This window comes from Miniopterus schreibersii, assembly GCF_964146895.1.
Source record: "Miniopterus schreibersii genome assembly, chromosome: 13".
Lineage (NCBI taxonomy): Eukaryota > Metazoa > Chordata > Mammalia > Chiroptera > Miniopteridae > Miniopterus > Miniopterus schreibersii.
In genome coordinates this window covers 38,425,919-38,443,675 of record NC_138113.1, presented here as the reverse complement: position 1 = coordinate 38,443,675, position 17,757 = coordinate 38,425,919, and the positions used below count along the sequence as shown (strand labels likewise).

General features: G+C 40.4%; 1 protein-coding gene across 1 annotated transcript in view; it reads right to left on the bottom strand.

Moving 5' to 3' along the window:
* Nucleotides 1-11,915: 11,915 nt before the first annotated feature.
* The window catches only part of ANTXR1 (ANTXR cell adhesion molecule 1), a 197,599-nt gene continuing 191,757 nt past the window's right edge, over nt 11,916-17,757 (bottom strand). Inside the window, exon 18 of the mRNA XM_081157157.1 lies at nt 11,916-15,851. Coding sequence (XP_081013283.1) covers nt 15,591-15,851 — 261 coding nt within the window. The 3' untranslated portion in view covers nt 11,916-15,590. The remainder of the gene's footprint in view (nt 15,852-17,757) is intronic.

Sequence of the window (17,757 nt, the reverse complement as noted above, 5' to 3'; positions counted from 1 at the left end):
CTCTGTTTTAACTGGAACATCAGGACCCAGCTTCATTCCTCCAACCCGTTCTAGTCCAAGAGAGAATGGGCGACTTCTGGCCTCTCATTTTAGAGCAGAGTGTGATGATGGCATGCCACATGTCCGATTGGCTAGTCTGGACCACAACACGTCCCGGTGCCTGGCCGTTCCTGAGGTCTCCTTCCAGACTCCACAAAGGTACTTTGGCTGGTTTCTGAGTGTCTCCTGACTTCTCTCAACAGCCCATCTAGTAGGCATTTTATTAGTCTTGTTTGCAACCAAAAAAAAGGAAGCTCAAGATGACACAAATACTAAGTGGGAGAAGCAGAATTTATTTTATTAAACTTCTCTTTTGTTATGAAATATTTCAAACAGAAATATTCCAAGAATAACATATCTGATACCTTCTAGACCCACTGATAGCTCTATGAGACTCTAATATTAAGCCATCCCTGCTTCCCATTTTTATTTTTTATTTATTTATTGAAGAAAAATCTTTATTGATTTCAGAGAGAGGAAGAGAGAGGGAGAGAGAGAGATAGAAACATCAATGATGAGAGAGTCATTGGTTGGCTACCTCCTGCATGCCCTCTATTGGGGATCGAGCCCGCAGCCCGGGCATGTGCCCTGACCAGGAATCAAAGCTCTATCTCCTGGATCGTAGGTGGATGCTCAACCACTGAGCCATACTGCTTCATATTTTTAAAAAGAAAATATTAATGTCATAGTTGAAGCTATCTGTGTTGCCCTTCTTGATGTTTACCCCTCCTTCTCTCTTTAGAAGTAACCATATTTGAAGTTGGTGGTTATTATTACCATGCACATATTTATATTTTTATTACACATACTATACTAAAAGATAATCTATGGTATAATTTTGCATGCTTTCAAGTGTTGCATAAATGGTATCAAACTCAACATTTTTTTCCTGGATGATTCCATTTGAGTGCATTTAAGACATGCATTGGAGATCACAGACAATGTTAACCTGAGCTTGCATTGAGCAATCAGCCTTCATCGGCTCTGACAGGAAGTAATCAGACTCTGAAAGTTCCGTGTCTCACAGAGCCCTTCCAGTTCTTATAACTCAGAGCGCTAACTCCTTACTCAGTTCCTAATGAGTAAGGATGTTCAGGTCAATTTCTTGACTTCCTTGAATAATATTATAGGCTTTATTATTGGAAGTTGGTTTTGGTCAAGCCTTTCTTGCCAAACCATTCTGTATAATGAATGAAACATGAACAATATTTTCCACAGTGCAGAGGTGGGGTGGAGGGTGGGGGGAATGTGGCTCAGCCAAGAAGTCAGAGGACATAGGAGTAGCAGCATCTTTTCGACAATGTTTACAATAGTCGCAAGGTTCTTTTTACTCCTATGTCTTCTCAATGAGCTTTTCCCATTTGGCACAAAGAACTCTCCTGGTATTGAATCCAACAGGAAGTGGAACATTTGAGTTTTACTGAAGGTTATTTCTCAAGTTTTGCCTGGGTAGAAGACAATGAAAAAAAAAAAAATCAAGGTTATCTTCATCAATGATGAGGCCTTCAGTTCTAGAACAGTGATGTACAACTTTTTCTGTAGAATTCTAGGATGTTCAGAATTTTTGGACTTGATGGAAACATTCTAGATCTATGCCACACATGGCTTTTGAGCACCTGAAATGTGACTAGTGTAACTAAGGAACTGAATTTTAAATTTTATTTAAAATTATTTTAAAAAATGTATCTTTATTGTTGAAAGTATTACAAATGTCTCCCCACCCATTGACCCCCTCCTCACTCTTGCCTCCTCCCCAGGCCTTCACCGCACTATTATCTATAGCCTCGCAGGGTTAATAACTACTGTATTGAACAACACAATTGTAGAAGATTTAGATCAATATCTGTTGGGAGAGTTTCAACAAATCTTAATAAATCAAATAAATTCACATTAAGTTGCAACGATTTATTTGTTCTTTCTTTTTCCAAATCTGAAGTTAGTATAAGAAACTGGATAGCTTGGAAACTGTTGCATAAGGTGTCGCTTCTCCAAGAGCTGCTGTTAATCTGTTGTTTGTAGTGAGCATATCTTGTGATTCTGTTGGTGTTGACGAGTGCCAGGTATTAGTGGTGTATCTGCTTGTACCCGCTGTCGTTGCCCTTGCTTCATAGCTCACTCAGCCTACAGCACCATCCCCCAGCCCATTGATTCTGGCTCCTTTAAGTTCAGGTCGTCCTTCGCCTCCCTGTCGTGTAGCACAGCCTCACTCTGGGAGATGGGCAAGAGTAGGGACCAGGACTTAGTCACCTCTTGATTTCAATCCTGCTTTGGACTCTGTCCAAATCAACTTTATTTCTTTAAGTTTTTATTTCAAAGTCATTTTAGACTTAGAAAAATGTTCCGAATAGTACAATGGTACAAAGAATTCTGCTGTATATTATTCGCCCAGGTTCCCGTATGTTCATGCGGTTAACATTTTCCTACCTTTGCTTTCTTCTCCCCTCCCCTTTTCCACTCCTATGTCTGTGTATGTATTAATATCTATTACCTATGTGTCTCTCTCTCTCCATTTATATATATTCTCCTAAAAAAAAAAAAGTTCTCTTGTATAACTACAGTACAATTATAAAAATCATAAAATCAACATAAATACAATACTATTATTTATTAGTATTGTAGACCTCATTCAAAAATTTCCAGTTTTCCCCTAATGTCTTTTATAACAAAAATCTTCTGATCCAGTATCCAGCCCAGGATCACAGGCTGCAATTGTTTTCTTGTCTCAGTCACCTTTAATCTAGAACAGTTCTATAGTCTTTCCATGGGCTGGACATTTCTGAAGAGCAGACAAAGGTCAGCTATTTTTTAAAAAATCCCTCAACTTGTGTTTTCCTGATGTTTCCTCATGGATTTAGCTTCTATATTTTATCAAGAACATTATGCAAGTGATGTTGTATCCTCAGTGCATATATATAGAAGCACATGATATCACTTTTTCATTTGTGATTAATTACTTGTTGAAGGTGGTATCTGCTAAGTTTCTCTATTATAAAGTCACTGTTTTTCCTTTTGGAATTAATAAGTATCTATAGTAAGATATTTTGAGAATATGTAAATATCCTATTTCTCGTCATACTTTTGCCCATTGGTTTCAATATCTACTTATCATTCTTGCTTGAAACAATTGTTACTATTGTGGTTGCCAAATGGAGATGATTTAATTATATCACTCTTTCTGTAGTCAGCATTTATTTGTGAACATTCTACTGTAAGAAAACATTTTTCCTTTTTAATATCTATTTATTTATCTATCATCTATCTATCTATCTATCTATCTATCTATCTATCTATCAATCAATCAATCAATCATCATCTATCATACATCTATTTCAATATGGACTCATGGGTTCTTATTTGTTTTCATGGGTTATATTCTATCACTATCATTATTCATGATGCTAAACTTTACCAGATGTGGGGAGTGGAAATCCCTCGTTTGCTCTTTGACATATTTCTATATTTTTCTGAGTAATTTCTTACTTCCTGATGTGACTACATGTTTCAGTCTCATCTTGCACTTTTTGTGTACCAATCCTGGAATCAGTCACTTATTGAAAGACTAGCTTTCATTGTGATGAGCACATGTTGAGAGAGTGAACAGGAGGCAAAAACCAAGGAGAGGACCTGGGACCCTAAAAGTCAACATAGTCAGGGTATGAATGAACTAGAAAAATACTCCACCTCACAGATAGAAATAGCAAGGAAGCTGGCTTGTCAATGTTAAGTTAAAGGAGAACATTTTCTCTTGAGAATTCTTAAGCATAGGCTGGCATTCATTCAAATTTGTAACCCAAATTTACACTACCTGCATGATTCTAAATTACTTTAGGTTAGAATTTATTTTAAAATAGCTCTGGGTTGGTAATGATTCCAGATATTTGTAAGAAGCAAACATAAGTTCTCTTCGGAGAAATGCAATCACAACACAAACCTCAAAGTTTTCCATGAATAAAGTTCTGAGGAATGTGAGCTCAGAGTCAAAATCAAAAAGCATTTAAGGAGACAAGGCACTATGAGCAGAAACCAGCAGGAACAATAAACCACAGAATCAGAAGCAAAGATTTTAAATGTGGGAATTATTGAATATAAATTAAGCATGTTTTATATATTTAAAGAAAGAAAAGTGGTGATTAATAACTTAAAGTACAAGTGATTATAAAAGGTGAACAGGCACATTTGAAAAACAACCAAATAAGATTTTTATAAAAGACAAATATAAAAATTCAAATAAAAATTCAAATGATGATTTAAAGAGAAAAATAGATATAGGTGATAAATCCATGAGCAGGAAAACAGATCTGAAGGAATTATCCAAATTGTATAATAGAGAGACAAAGAAGTAGAAAATATGAAAAACAGTTAAGAGGCATGGAAGACACAGTGAGAAGGTCTAACATATGTGTAATTGGAGTATAAGAAGACAAGGAGAGAGAATGGAGGAGAGGAAATATTTGAAGAGATAATGACAGAAAAATTTTTAGAATTGAAGAAACATACATGCATACTTCAGATTCAGGAGGCCAAATGAATTTATAGCAATATAAACAAATTTTTGCTTAGATCAATAGCAGTGAAAGTGAGGAATATCAAAGACTATGGGGAGCAGAGGCTATTCCCAGTAGCTGGGGTGGGAATGCCATTTGTCAGCCTTGAAGAGCGAATCAGGGCAGAGTATTATACTTTCCACTACAAGTTTTCATAATATTAAATAAAGACACACAAGATAAAAAATTGTGTTTGTAGTATGATTTCAATATTTTTAAGGGGCATACACAAACAAAAATGACCTAAAGAAAATAAACTAAAATATTTAAGAGGTTTTGTCTTGGTATTGGAATAATGGATAACTTTTATTTTCTCTCTAACTTGTATCTTATAAACACACACTAAAACCTTAGAATAGTTTATGGAAAACATAAAACCATCCCACTGATTCCTCTCTATGAACTGTTCAAATCACTCAGAAAGTTAACATCAGTGTCCCTCAACAGGTGAATGGATTAACAAGCTGTAGTACATTCATACAATGGAATATTACTCAGCAAAAAAAAAAAAAAAGAGCAATCAAGCAACAAAAAGACAGGGAGGATCCTTAAATGCATATTGCTAAGTGAAAGAAGACAACCTGAAAAGGGTATACACCATATGATTCCAGTTTTATAATATTCTGGAAAAGACAAGACTATGGGGATAGGAAAAATAGCAGAGGTTTCCAGGGGTTCAGGGGGAAAGAAGAGGAGGGATGAAGGATGGTGGAACTATTCTTCATGACACTGTATGACACAGGTGGATACATGTGCATTTGGCAAATTCTGTAGGACTGTATAATGCAAAGAGTGCATGCTAATGTAAATTGGACTTTACTATTGATTTATCAATTGTAACAAATGTACCACACCAATGCAAGATGTTAATAATAAGGAAAACTGTGCACAGGAGAGGGGATATTTAGGAATTCTCTACACTACCTGCTCAATTTTTCTGGAAATCTAAAACTTTCCTAAAAAATAAAGTCTATTAAAAAAAAGAAAAAAATGAGCATTTGTTTCATTAGTTGATACAGAATTTAACAGGCAATAGGCTCAGCAAACTGAGGTGAGGAGACCTCTTTACTGTGGACTGAACAAAGCCCTTTCAGGCAGCTGTGAAATATTAGAACACAAATCTACAAATAAACAGCTGCTTTGTTTATGGATGCATTAATAGGTATCACAACAGCTTGACTCCTGATTCTGGATTCTTGCTGTTTCCTCAATGAACCATGACACAACTGTTGAATCTTGCTTATGAATTCATGGAATGGCAGGGAATCTGGTTCTGTGACAGGATATTTGATAAACAAACGAGGCAAATTGGAGCTGATTCTTCTGAGGACTGCCAGTGCTGGCGCAGTTTTTTCCTTCTGGCACCTACCCTAAGTTCCTGGCACCTACTCTTATTTTTCCTCCCAGGCCAACTGCAGAAAGGACTTGACCTCAGTTGACACAGAATGTGGAAGAATGTGTATGCATTGAAAAGTAATCCAGTCAGCTGACAAAGTTAATCAATTTTCATAAGAATTCATTCAGTACCACCCAGTGAGAGCCCACACTTTGAATATTTGCTCAAAGGCAGTGGGAAAATGAGAACTTGTTTATTACCTCTGGTTCTTGAAAGAAAACATAGTCTCAGATAGAGGCTCCATTTCTATTGTTGATTTGCTTAAACATTCAAACATGTTGAAAATCTTCATGTATGTTTATTCATTCAACTAACATTGATGAACAACTATTATATGACAGGCACTGTATACATAGGTTTGTTAGTAGAGAGGCTGCACTAATACATGTTCTATTACGTTGTCAGAGAGTAGGGATGAGAGGAACCTTTTTTTTTCTATGCTTATTCTTGCCTTGACTATAGAGAAGACAACTCTTTCCTGCACTTCCATTCTTCTCTTCGCCCTTTTCTTGCTTTTGCCTGGGAGTTGCGACCTATCTGATTGGCGAGATTATAAGACTCATCCATTTATAGGACAGTGCTATCAGTGGACACAGTTACTATTAATTACAAGCAAGAAAACTTCTTTGCATTCTTTTTTTTTCTTTAATCCATGTGAAATCTATTTTTATGTTGCAGAGATGGAAATTTCATTTTATTTTCCCCCCAATTAGGTAGCCTTTTATTTTATTTATTTATTTTAAAAATTTATTTACTTTTAGGGAGAGAGAGGAAAGGAGAGACATCAATTTGTTGTTCCACTTATTTATGGATTTATTGGTTGATTCTTGTATGTGCCCTGAGCAGGGAACAAATCTGCAGTCTTGGCGTCTGGACTGAGCTTTAACCAACTGAACAACCAGGCCAGGGCTAGATAGCCCTTTATTAAAGAAGTAGCTCTTGGAAATGCCACCATTATCATAAACTAAACTTATATGTCAGTTTCTGAAAATTGTTCTGTTGTATTACCGTCTACTGGCTATCCTTGTCCATTTTCTTTTTAAGTTAAATTTGGAATCAGCATTTGAAGTTACGTAAAAATCTCGTGAGGTTTTTTTTAATGGCATTAATTTGAGTTTGTAGATTATGTATTTGTGAGAGAACTGACATCTTTTCAGTATTAAATCCCATTGAGGGATGTAGTACATACAGCTTTCCATTTATTAAGGATAGTTTATAAAAGTTCTTATAGTTGTCTCCCTATATATTTACAGGCATGCTTCACTTTATTGTGCTTCATAGATGTTGTGATTTTTACAAATTGAAGGCAAGGCCCTCCACCAATAAAAAGATTATGACTCTCTTTATTTTGATAGTAGCTTTATTGCAGTGGTCTGGAATTGAACCCACAAGATTTCTGAAGTATGCCTGTATATAAAATTTATATATAATTTTAAAATTTAAATATACACAATTAATTTTTTCTATTATGAATGGACAGTTTTCTAACTGGTCATGGTCCCTGATGGTGCTGATCATGTACCTGGCTAGCTCACTGGCCTCTTTTATTAATTCTAATAATTTTTAAGTTGATTCTTATGAGATCTTTAGGTAGTCAATTATATTGTCTGCAAATACTGATACTTTTTTCTTCCCGATATTTATAATTACTTTTAAATTTTGTTTGTGTTATCGTACTGGCTAGGACCAGAGGCAGACAATACTGGTGATGGTTCTAATTCTCTCTTTTTTATTATAGAGGAAATATTCTTAACATTTCAACTTTAAGTGTAATGTTTGTGTCATTTTTTGGTGGATACCTTTTATCTATTTAAAAGCTTTTTTTCTCTGTTCCTAACTTGCAAAGGAAATTAAAATTAAAAAAATTAATTAACAATTATTATTAATTAGAAGCAAGAAAACTATGTCTAGGACAGTGCTGGACTGGATCTCTTCTTGTGTTTACTAATGGCTCAAGATTAAATAAAAATGCCCGGCCTGGCGTGGCTCAGCGGTTGAGCATCGACCTAGGATCCAGGCGATCGGTTTCTATTCCTGGTCAGGGCACATGCCCGGGTTATGGGCTTGATCCCCAGTCAGGGGTGTGCAGGAGGCAGCCGATCAATGACTCTCTCATCATTGATGCTTCTATCTCTCTCCCTCTTCTTTCCTCTCTCTGAAACCAATAAAGTTATATTTTTAAAAAAAATTAAATAAAAATAATAATCTTTAAAGACCTCCTAAAAGGAAATATTGAAAAACTTATAAAAATGCTGATCTAAACATCAAAATCTCTTGAGAACCAACAATCTAACAAGTAACATGGGTAGAGGCCAGGGCGTGGGGAGAGTGAGCATTTAGTTTTGGAATTTTGATGGGGCAAATGGAAACGTCTGACAAGGGCTGGCCATGGCACCCTGTTCTCCTGGAGCTCTGCAGGTCTTATTCCTCATAGCAGCGATCATGCCATTGGAGCAGGTACAGACGTGAGTGAGTCTGAAAGTCGAGTCAGCCTTATTGAAACACAGGAAGCGAAGCCAGGGAAACGGAACATGTGTCACACAGACTCTGACTATGGGAGCTCATTACACCCAATTCTGCACAGAGTGGAGAAGGCAGTCGAATGTGATGTTAGAAAGGACTTATTTGTAGTAAAAACTTACATGCCTGTGTAATGCAGGCAAGAATGTTTCTTTTTGGAGAAATGACTGGGACTCACATTACTCCTGACAAGAAAAAAATTCGGAGACATCCTAAATTAAATTACAGCAGGCCAGAGGGTGGACAGAAGAAAACAAGAGAGGTTAATCAGTTAACAACTGGGGGCCAAAACCAACAAGACTGCCTACATTCCTGAATGTATGTTGAAACTTGGAATTAACTTCAGGTGGGTTTTCCACGATTATTTAGAGAGAAGAACTGAGCGGCCGACCACCAGACGCCACCACATCTTGCTTAGGCATGAACTTTGTGGACTCTTGCCCACAGCCGATCCAAAAGAGCCAACACTTCTTCCTTACGGACCGTGCACCTGTCCCAGAACTAGCCCCTTTTACTTATAGCAGCTGTAAATTCTTTCAAAACAACTTACATCTTTCTTCCCCGAACTTAATGTATGAAAGAGCCCGTCAGCTCTAGGATGGTGTTTGTTTTCTCCATCCAGCCCTGCCGCTGTGGTTCCAACTGCAGCCCCCGGGCCTGGTCCTTTCTCTGGCCAGCATGTGGCTCCATAAACCCTTTCCTTTTGAAAAGCTTTCGCTCGTAAAGGTTTTTGTTTAACACTCTCATGTGGATGGCTTTATCCACACGAGGTTTTGGGGTCTACCAACTTTGCCACCGTCCAGAACAAGAGGAACTGAGCATGGCCTGTCTGGACCTTCCCTCAGCCCAGCCCCATCTGCTGTCAGTCGGCTCTCAGTGAAGGCGTGCCCAACAGTACAGCTATTGCCAGCAGAAATTACTAGGCCCTTGGTTCTTTGCTACACCCTGGCAACTGTATTACCACGTCTGATGTCTTTAGCCAGCAGGAAGCTGAGCTAACCTCCCAGGCCCTAGTTTACGGGCGTCGTACTTCAGGCGTTGGGCTGCCTGAGCCTGTGCGGCCTGGTTTGCCACCTCTTGCTTTCCTGCCCCTCTGGCCTAGAATCGCTCCTCTCACCTTCCTGCCTGAGGATCTCCCGTTGTCTTCCCTTCCACCCTATGGAGCCTGTGGTTTGAACCCTTGGGCCACCTCTGCAGACAGAGGCTGCTTCCCACTCCCTTGGAACCCGCTCCAGCTGGGAGAAGCCTGTTTCTGCGATTTCAGATGCACGTAAATCCTTCTGCATCTCCTTACCTAGGAGCCACTCTGCATTCAAGTGGGATATTTATCTATCTCCACAAGAGTTTTGTTGGAAATGTCGCTTCTCATTGATTTTAAGCCAGTTTCTTACAGAATCTATAGGTGTCCTCTAAATAATTCTAAGAGTAAACTAAACCAAAAGACATGTGCTCTGTTTCCTACAAAGTCGGGGTGGGGCTCACAGGAAGGGGAATGTCAAAAGTGATTGTGTTTAAAACAATGAGAAGATAGAGGGCTGTAAGTCTACCACGGCAGCTCCTGGGGGGAGGGGGGAAGCACAACTTAGAAAGTCCTGCTTTAGGACTTCTCTTTTAGGAGAAAATAAAAAGTTTTCTGTACTCTTAGCACTCATACCCAACAATTCTTGTCCTTTTAAAATGTTTTTCAAGAATGCAAATCATTTCACTACACAAAGGAAAATGTCTTTTAGGAGTGGTGTCCGTGTTAATATTTACCAGAAACTCCCAGCTGAGGGTGTCAACTGAAGTACTGAGTGTGCAGTTAATCGAACATGTTTGAACAGAGCTTGGCTTTGACCTGTTCAGGGACTCAGGCATCTCAGGCATTTTGTTAACTGCTGCTGTTGCTTCATAAGTACACTGTGAAACGATATTTAAAACTCAGTAAAGGAGATGTTGCACAATTTGAACTCCAAAATTTAAAATTTTCCCAACTTAAGTAGAGCAGGAAGAATTTATATAACTAAGTGAACATCTGAATGTTGGGTAAAAAGGAGAAGAATCGAAGATTATACCTAGTGGAATTATGAGGCTTCTAAATTGTTATTGGATGATAACTTCAAGCCAACACAATACAACTGTAATCATAATAAAATCCATGTGTTTTGCCTATGCCAACTTTATAGGCTTCTACGAAATGTTTGATAATTATAAGCAATGTTGAACTTGTTTACCATATATTTAGATGGACAAAGTATTATACTGATTGCTATATGCCTGTGAGACTCCAGAGTGAAACATATTTTTCCGAAGACAGAAGGTTAGATTTAGTGATGAATAATTGTGGATCTTCCGCTCAAGTTCACGGGCAGCTCCTGATCAATGATCTTAGTCCCATCCCTAAGGCTTCCTTTGCTTAGCCAACTGGATACATCGGAGCACGACACAGGGTAGTTGAAGGGATTTCATCAGAAAGTTGGTCGGTAATGCAAACAATATGCAGGGTTTAAAAGTTCTTCACACCATCCAGTAAGCATTTTTTCCACTGCTAGTATGTTTCTGGTTTATTTATTACACTTAAATGCAGATGGAATTTATTTTGGTGTAAGGAGTGATGTAGGACTCCAGCTTATTTCCCCCCCTTCCAAATTGCTAGCCTGTTATCTCATTCAATTCAATGATTAAGAATGTTTATTTATTTTTTTAAAAATGTCTATGTGCCCCAAATGCTATGAAAATGGAATACTAATGAAATCTTGGAAAGAAATTGTGGCATGATTTTCTGTTTGCAGATGGTTTTATTCCAATTAAGATAAACTCAAGGCTTAATGAGGACTTGTAAAGAAACAAATTCAGGAACGGGTAAGAGACTCTTTTACTTACCAAAAAATGTAAGTGGAGGAGCTGAATTGAAGCTGCTATGAAGAACAGTGGTTTGTATCAGAAATGCAGAAATAATAGACATATTTTGAAGTGTGTGTAGACAGGATGGTATTTACTGCAGCACTATCTATGTGCCTGGTTTCCTGAGCAGCTGCAAACCTCCGGAATCCTCGCTCTGTAAGTCAAATCAGTAACAGCCACATTTCTTGTTGCAGGCAGCTAGACACAATCCTAAATGAGACGATCTCTTTCTTCTGTGGGCTTCTCCGTCTCCATTTTTCATTTTCATTTTTCATTTAGCATGGACTACTTTTTAAAATTTAAAACTGTTACTGGAAACAAAGAATATTTTGAGTGTCAGACAGCTAAAGAAGAAACGGGAGTAATCAAGACAGTAAGGAGTTTAGCGGAGGGCACAAATGAAATTAATTTGAGAAATGTCATTTCATTTGCAGAACGATGGCCATTTTATTATGACCAGGATGTTAAACACTGGAACAATCTATGTTTTATTTTTATAACAAAGAGACAACCAGTCAATCAAATCAAAAGAGTTGATTTTAGGAATTTATTATATATTTTTTTAAAAAAAGCAACTTCCAGGGTTTGTCATTGTACAGGTTTAGCCCGGCCTCCTATGGCATGGTACAGCGATAACTGATTTTCTTTATAACAATGACTCAGAGGTACTAGAATCCGTAACTGTCTTCTGAATTATCACAGAAAGAAGAGAGAATTAGAAGAAGAGTTTAATGTTAAGTGTATTTTAAAAAAATCATATTCTAGTTCTTTTAAATTGGTTATCCAAGTATGATAATATAGCAGAGCTCAGATAACTAGAAAAGGCAATTGACGATAACGCCCCGTCCCCATCTGGTGTGCATTAGCAGGCATTTTACTGCATATATCTTTATATAGTTGCAAGCTAATTCAACCCATTTTACACAGCATTAATTCTTTTTATTGAGCTAGCATTGGGCTGAAACTGTTGCTCCTTATCTCATAAGTATTACTTTTTCTGATTTTTTTTGATGGTTTTCCCTCATCTGACAGTGTTTGGACTTTAATGTATATGAGATTTTGAGGTCATCTCTGCCCATTCTCCTGATAGTTACAGTGAGGTTACCCATGGCCAAGTATCCTAGGCTAGTTGTTAATTTTTCCTCCAGCTCTGTTCTTGACCTTGGTAAAAGAGAGACCTTGTGCCTCCCTGGAATATGTGCCAAACTCCAGGCCAGAACTGTTTGTGGGCTGGTCATTAACAGAGAGGACCCTCGAGGTTCTTATTAATGCTGTGCAAACAAGGGTCTCGTCATTTCAGTAACTATTTGTACATTTATAGAAGCAATACGGTCATGGGAAAAACCAACAAGCACAGCTTGGTAGAATAACCTGCCATGAAATATCATTGGCTTCATAATAATTTACTACAACTGTTTTTATTCACACTGGATGGGAAGTGCTTCCATCTAACACATGGAATACGAATATATACAACAAAAAGTTGGGTTTTATTATAAAAAAGACTTCACGAAGGCAATAACCTGGGGATTTAAAAAATAATTCTGTGCAGTTTCCTGATCACAATCATATGTCTGCTGCCTTTTACAGGGAATGACACAAGTATTGATAGATTTTATAAACCAGTTAAAGAACTTTCCTGCCTGTAATAGCCTACTGTTAAAACATTGCCTTGTTCGTACAGCATAGGTGTTTTTCCTTCTCAACTGTAATTCTAAGTGATTACGGATGACATGATGAGTCAGTTTTAAGGACAAACCTTGCTAATCTTCAAAATCATCATATATTTGCAGTTCCCTATTTCATCAAAAAGTTCACCGAAACAACATCTCAGAAACTGCACAGGGCTTCTGATGGATGTGCTGTTGGGATCCCGAGTGTTGCATTCGCACCTGATGCCCACCGTCTTTTTTCACAACAATGTCAGCATCTTGGCTTGAACTTTCTCATGGCTGCAGTGAGTTATGTGGCAGTGGTGTGGGGTGGACTGTTTTGTACTGCCAGCAGTCAAAACAGTTGTCATGGGCTCAGCATCTCTACACGGTGAGCCTGGGGGACCCATTCTTCTATGGAATGGTTTTCTGGAGTCCAGCAACGTCACTGCAGGTGGCCGAGACATCCTGGCCCCCACTTCATGAAGGACCATACTAAAGAAGAAGCCTAGTATTCTAAAAATAGACAATACAGGCCAGCTTGGGGGTTAGGGGAGGGAGGATGCTTTCATAAGTCTTGGAAACCATCTCCGATTTTAGCTCTATGAGAAGCTAGGGGATCCTCTGGGAGTGGCAGGCTGGGAGAAGGGCTGAGTCTGAGGTACGCTTGGAGAAGTGTCAGTTTGGCATTGACACTGCACATTTAGTGCCTGTAGTCTAGGCACTGGGCCTAGATCTATTTCCCCTGACTGTACCTTTTATGCCTAAGGGTTTCCTCATTACCCCATGCAATCCCTGTTTGTTTTTGTTTTCTACGTAGGGATGGCAAAGAGGGCTCATCTCTCTCTCAATTCTGACTGATGAGTGGTGGCTCTTTGGAATTGTGATTTGAGGATTGTGAAGAAATCAGTAGGCTCTATGGGAAATAGTGCTGTGATTGATTAGCAATGTCTGTCGTGGCTATAAGAATTGGTGTTTATGGAATGCATGCCAGGCCTTAAGTCCCTGTTCTGAGTAAAGTGAAAGAATGAGTTTGGCTTGATGTGTTCTTAGAGGATCTTTGGAGACCAGAGCCCAAAGCACTAAGTTTATATTTATATTCTGCTTTGTTCCTGAAAATATTTAAGGAGTTTGGGAGAAGAATTTTAAGATCTGTAGAAAGCTGGAGGGGGAGATAATTTTGAACAGGCTGGTGCAGGAGGTCCTGGACAATGGGCTCCGTTTTCAACCCTGGGTGATGAGGCCCAATGTTTAGAAAGTGCGTATGGGGCTTACTGCTCAAAACAGATTCGGAAAGACTTGGAGCAATGGAGTGAGCCCAGGCATGGTGGGAATTTCAGGCAGAGCATTTCTGGTATATTTCATTTGGATCAACAGCTGAAAATAAGTCATATGTTGAAAAGCCAAGGAGGAATCTACTTGCATCCACATAAGTGCCTTTTTGGGGGTTAATCAAAGAACCTGGGGATAGTTTCCTTATTATGTCAGGACCATTGTCTCTCAGCTCTATCTAGAAGTCTCTGGTGCATAGCTTTACCAAGAAAGAAAAATAAAATCAGTGAAATTGTGTGGTAGGTGCTAGTGGTGCCATTTTGGGAAGATCAACTCACATTTGTCTATAGAAAACGGGATCAATTACTTCTTCATATTCAAGTGATTTAAACCAAAGCCAATCTTGAGTTTCATTAACAGGTTGCTCGTTGACAATGTGTTGTCTGTTGATTTAGGGGACCACATCGGGCCAAAGCCAGCCACCCCAAGCTGCTGATGGCCTGTGGGTTTTAGAAACTGATGCTCCCATCAGCATGCCCCTTGTCAATGCCCACACCTGATTTCACTTACACAGCAACATGGCAACGTACCTTTTTCCATCAGTAAACACCTGCTCTTTTCCTCACTTGGAAACTGGGAGAATTTGGAAGGAAACTACGGCGTGTTTTAACTCCTCTGAAAATCCCAGTAAGACATGCTTTTGGATATCTGTCAGATGTTGAGTTTCTTGCCACAACGGCTACTCTGAGCTTTCCCCCAAATTGTAGGCAAAGGGTTTCCACTTTCCTGGGTGGTGCACAGGGGTGAGGATTCCTTGGTTCCTAGGCCAAGGGTCCAAGGTTAAATGATGGAGTTGGAGTGGAGGAGGAAAGCAGCATTTAGAAACTCAGCAATGTTATTTCTTATCCGACTCTGCATTTCACCCTCAGAGAAATGATTTCTTATTGGTCTCCATGAGACACAATCCCGCTTGGAGCATCTCAGCAGTTTCACTCTCTCTGGAACCTTCTAGAGGTGATGGCTGGCTGGCTATAACTGTGACTATAGTTGCCTCATCATGTTTTCAGACAGGACAAAATTTCGATTTCTTTCTGCTGATCGCAATTGTTGGCATACTGGCATGCATGACAAACCAATTTTTAAAGTGTGCGAACACTAGTGGGCTTTGTCACCACTCGTTTCCAAAGCAGAAGCCTCCTTTAACTGGAAAGACTTGTTCTACCACCACAGAGGAGCCTCCTCCCTAACGTTTTTTGAGAGAGCCCAGAGCAGGAACTTTGGGTTCTAGACAGAAGGCCTAGGAGGAGGCCGGGAGGGGGGTGGCGCCCTGTTGGGAGGGGGGGCCTGAGGGGGAGGGGGCAGGGTGGAAGGCGGGCATGGGATGGGAGGAGTGGGAGCACTGGGGGGCGGGGGAGGGCAGTGGGGAGCAGGGGGCGGCGGGGTGTAGATGGGCGCGGGCGGCGGCGAGCTGGTGTGGTAGGCGTTGTTGAGGGGGTACTTGGCGGGCTGATGGTTCTTGACTCTGGTGAAGTTGATGCAGCGGCCCTGGAAGAGAAGTGGAGAAAGGGAGCGTGAGCTGAAGCTTGCTATGACCTCCTAGCAGGGCGTGGGAAGCCTGAAAGAAACATGCAGACAATAGATACAACGTCTGTGACAACACACTCCTGGCGCACAGGAGAACCTGACAACAAATAAGCTCCCTGCTTCCTTTTTCTAAGCTTACTGTGTTGCAAAATGATTGGTTAAAATGCATTTTTCCTGTGGTCTCTCTCTCAGGAAGGAGGAAAAGCAGGGGCCTGATCTTAACCGGAGGCCCAGGGTCAAGCCGAGTACAGAGGCCATCGATTTTAATCTCAACAGTCTTGCCAGCCAGGCGTTATTGTCAATTGTTACATTTCATGCATGAGGAAACTAAGGCTCAGAACAGTTAAGTCACTTTCCCAAGGCCACGCAGCTAGTAAGTCAGTCCCGTCTCCTCCACACATCTTTCCCTGATGCCTCCAGCCTCCACTGAGGCTTTGCTTCCCTCCCTAAATTCTTCTCTAGTTACAATCTGGGCCACACACTGAAGCCTGCATACTAAAATCGTTTGATCTGTAAATGCACTGCCTCCCTGACCAGATGAGAAACTTCCGGAAGGGAGCAGCCTTGTTGTATACTTTGCTGCTACCCCACTGGTTTAGGAACTGCAATGCCGTATTTCGATGCCGGCCATCTTCTCTGAGCTTGCATTTCATGAGGTTAAACCAGGGCCTAACTTTGTTAGGTTCTGATCGGGGGTCTACTACCTGCAGAAATAAGTCATCATCTTCTCACTGCATTGCCCAGAACTCTCAGCTCAAGGTCGAGCTTTCCATGACTTAAATGATGTTGTAACCCAGTACTGTACATTCCCAGTTGTCCAAGCAGCCGTCTTTTACAGATTTATAAATCTAAGCCTTGGTTACAGTTTATTTATGATTCTGGATAAAGCTCTTTCCTTCAACATGCTAAAGTCCTAATGGTTACCATCTGTGATAAATGCCTGCAATGGGCAACTCAGAGTTGGGATTTATTGTACTATGTATTCTGCCCTTCATTCCTAGACATGCTCAGTCAGATCCAGAGACAGGAGATCCATTTCCTTTAAAGGTGAAGGGAAATTCCAGTCCTGGGGAAGGAGCTGCTGGTGCCTGGGGCCGAGTCCCTGTGTGGCTTCAGATTTCCTTTAGGGCTGGCCATCCACTGCTCTCTCCCTCCCTCTAGGGATCAGTGATGGTGGGCTGGGGCAAGAGCGGAGGCCTATTAATCCAGAAACTGGGGAGTGGGGGTAAAGTGGGGAAAAAGACCTCCCTAGTCAGCCTCTCCAGCTGCCATCATTGCCTCTTGGCTATAGCTGCTGGGGGCTAGGGTGGGCTGAGGTGGGGAGAGGCAAGGAGCCCCCTTCCTGTGGTCAGTAACACCCCAGGACTGTACTCACTGTCTCAGGCTTCAGAGCTCTGGGCTGTGGTTCATTGTAGACCCCAGTGCCTTAGAGCTGACACCACAGCCCAGAGCAGCCGAGTGGAGGGGTAAGCTCACTGCCTCTGCCACGCCCTGCTGCATGACACCCCACTGTGGGACTCGATGGAGATAATAATGCCACCTGCCACTGACAGTCATTATGAGGCTTAACCTGATCAATGCTGGTGAAGGCCTTGGAATAGTGCCCAAAACATGGTGTTTGGAAAATGAAGTTGAGTCTAGATGGGGAAACATGCTCAGACACAATAATGACCTTATCTACTGCAGAAAGGCCAGCTGGAGGTCGTATCAGGTTTTCTAACTCCTAGTTTCGTGCCTTCTAAGTGAGCTGCCGGCTAGAGCCTCTACACGCCACACCTGGCTTCTTTAATAAAACTGGCATACAGGAGAAAAAATGCAGCCCCAGAGGCCTGCCCTCTCACGAATCCTCTCACGGCCACGTAACTCC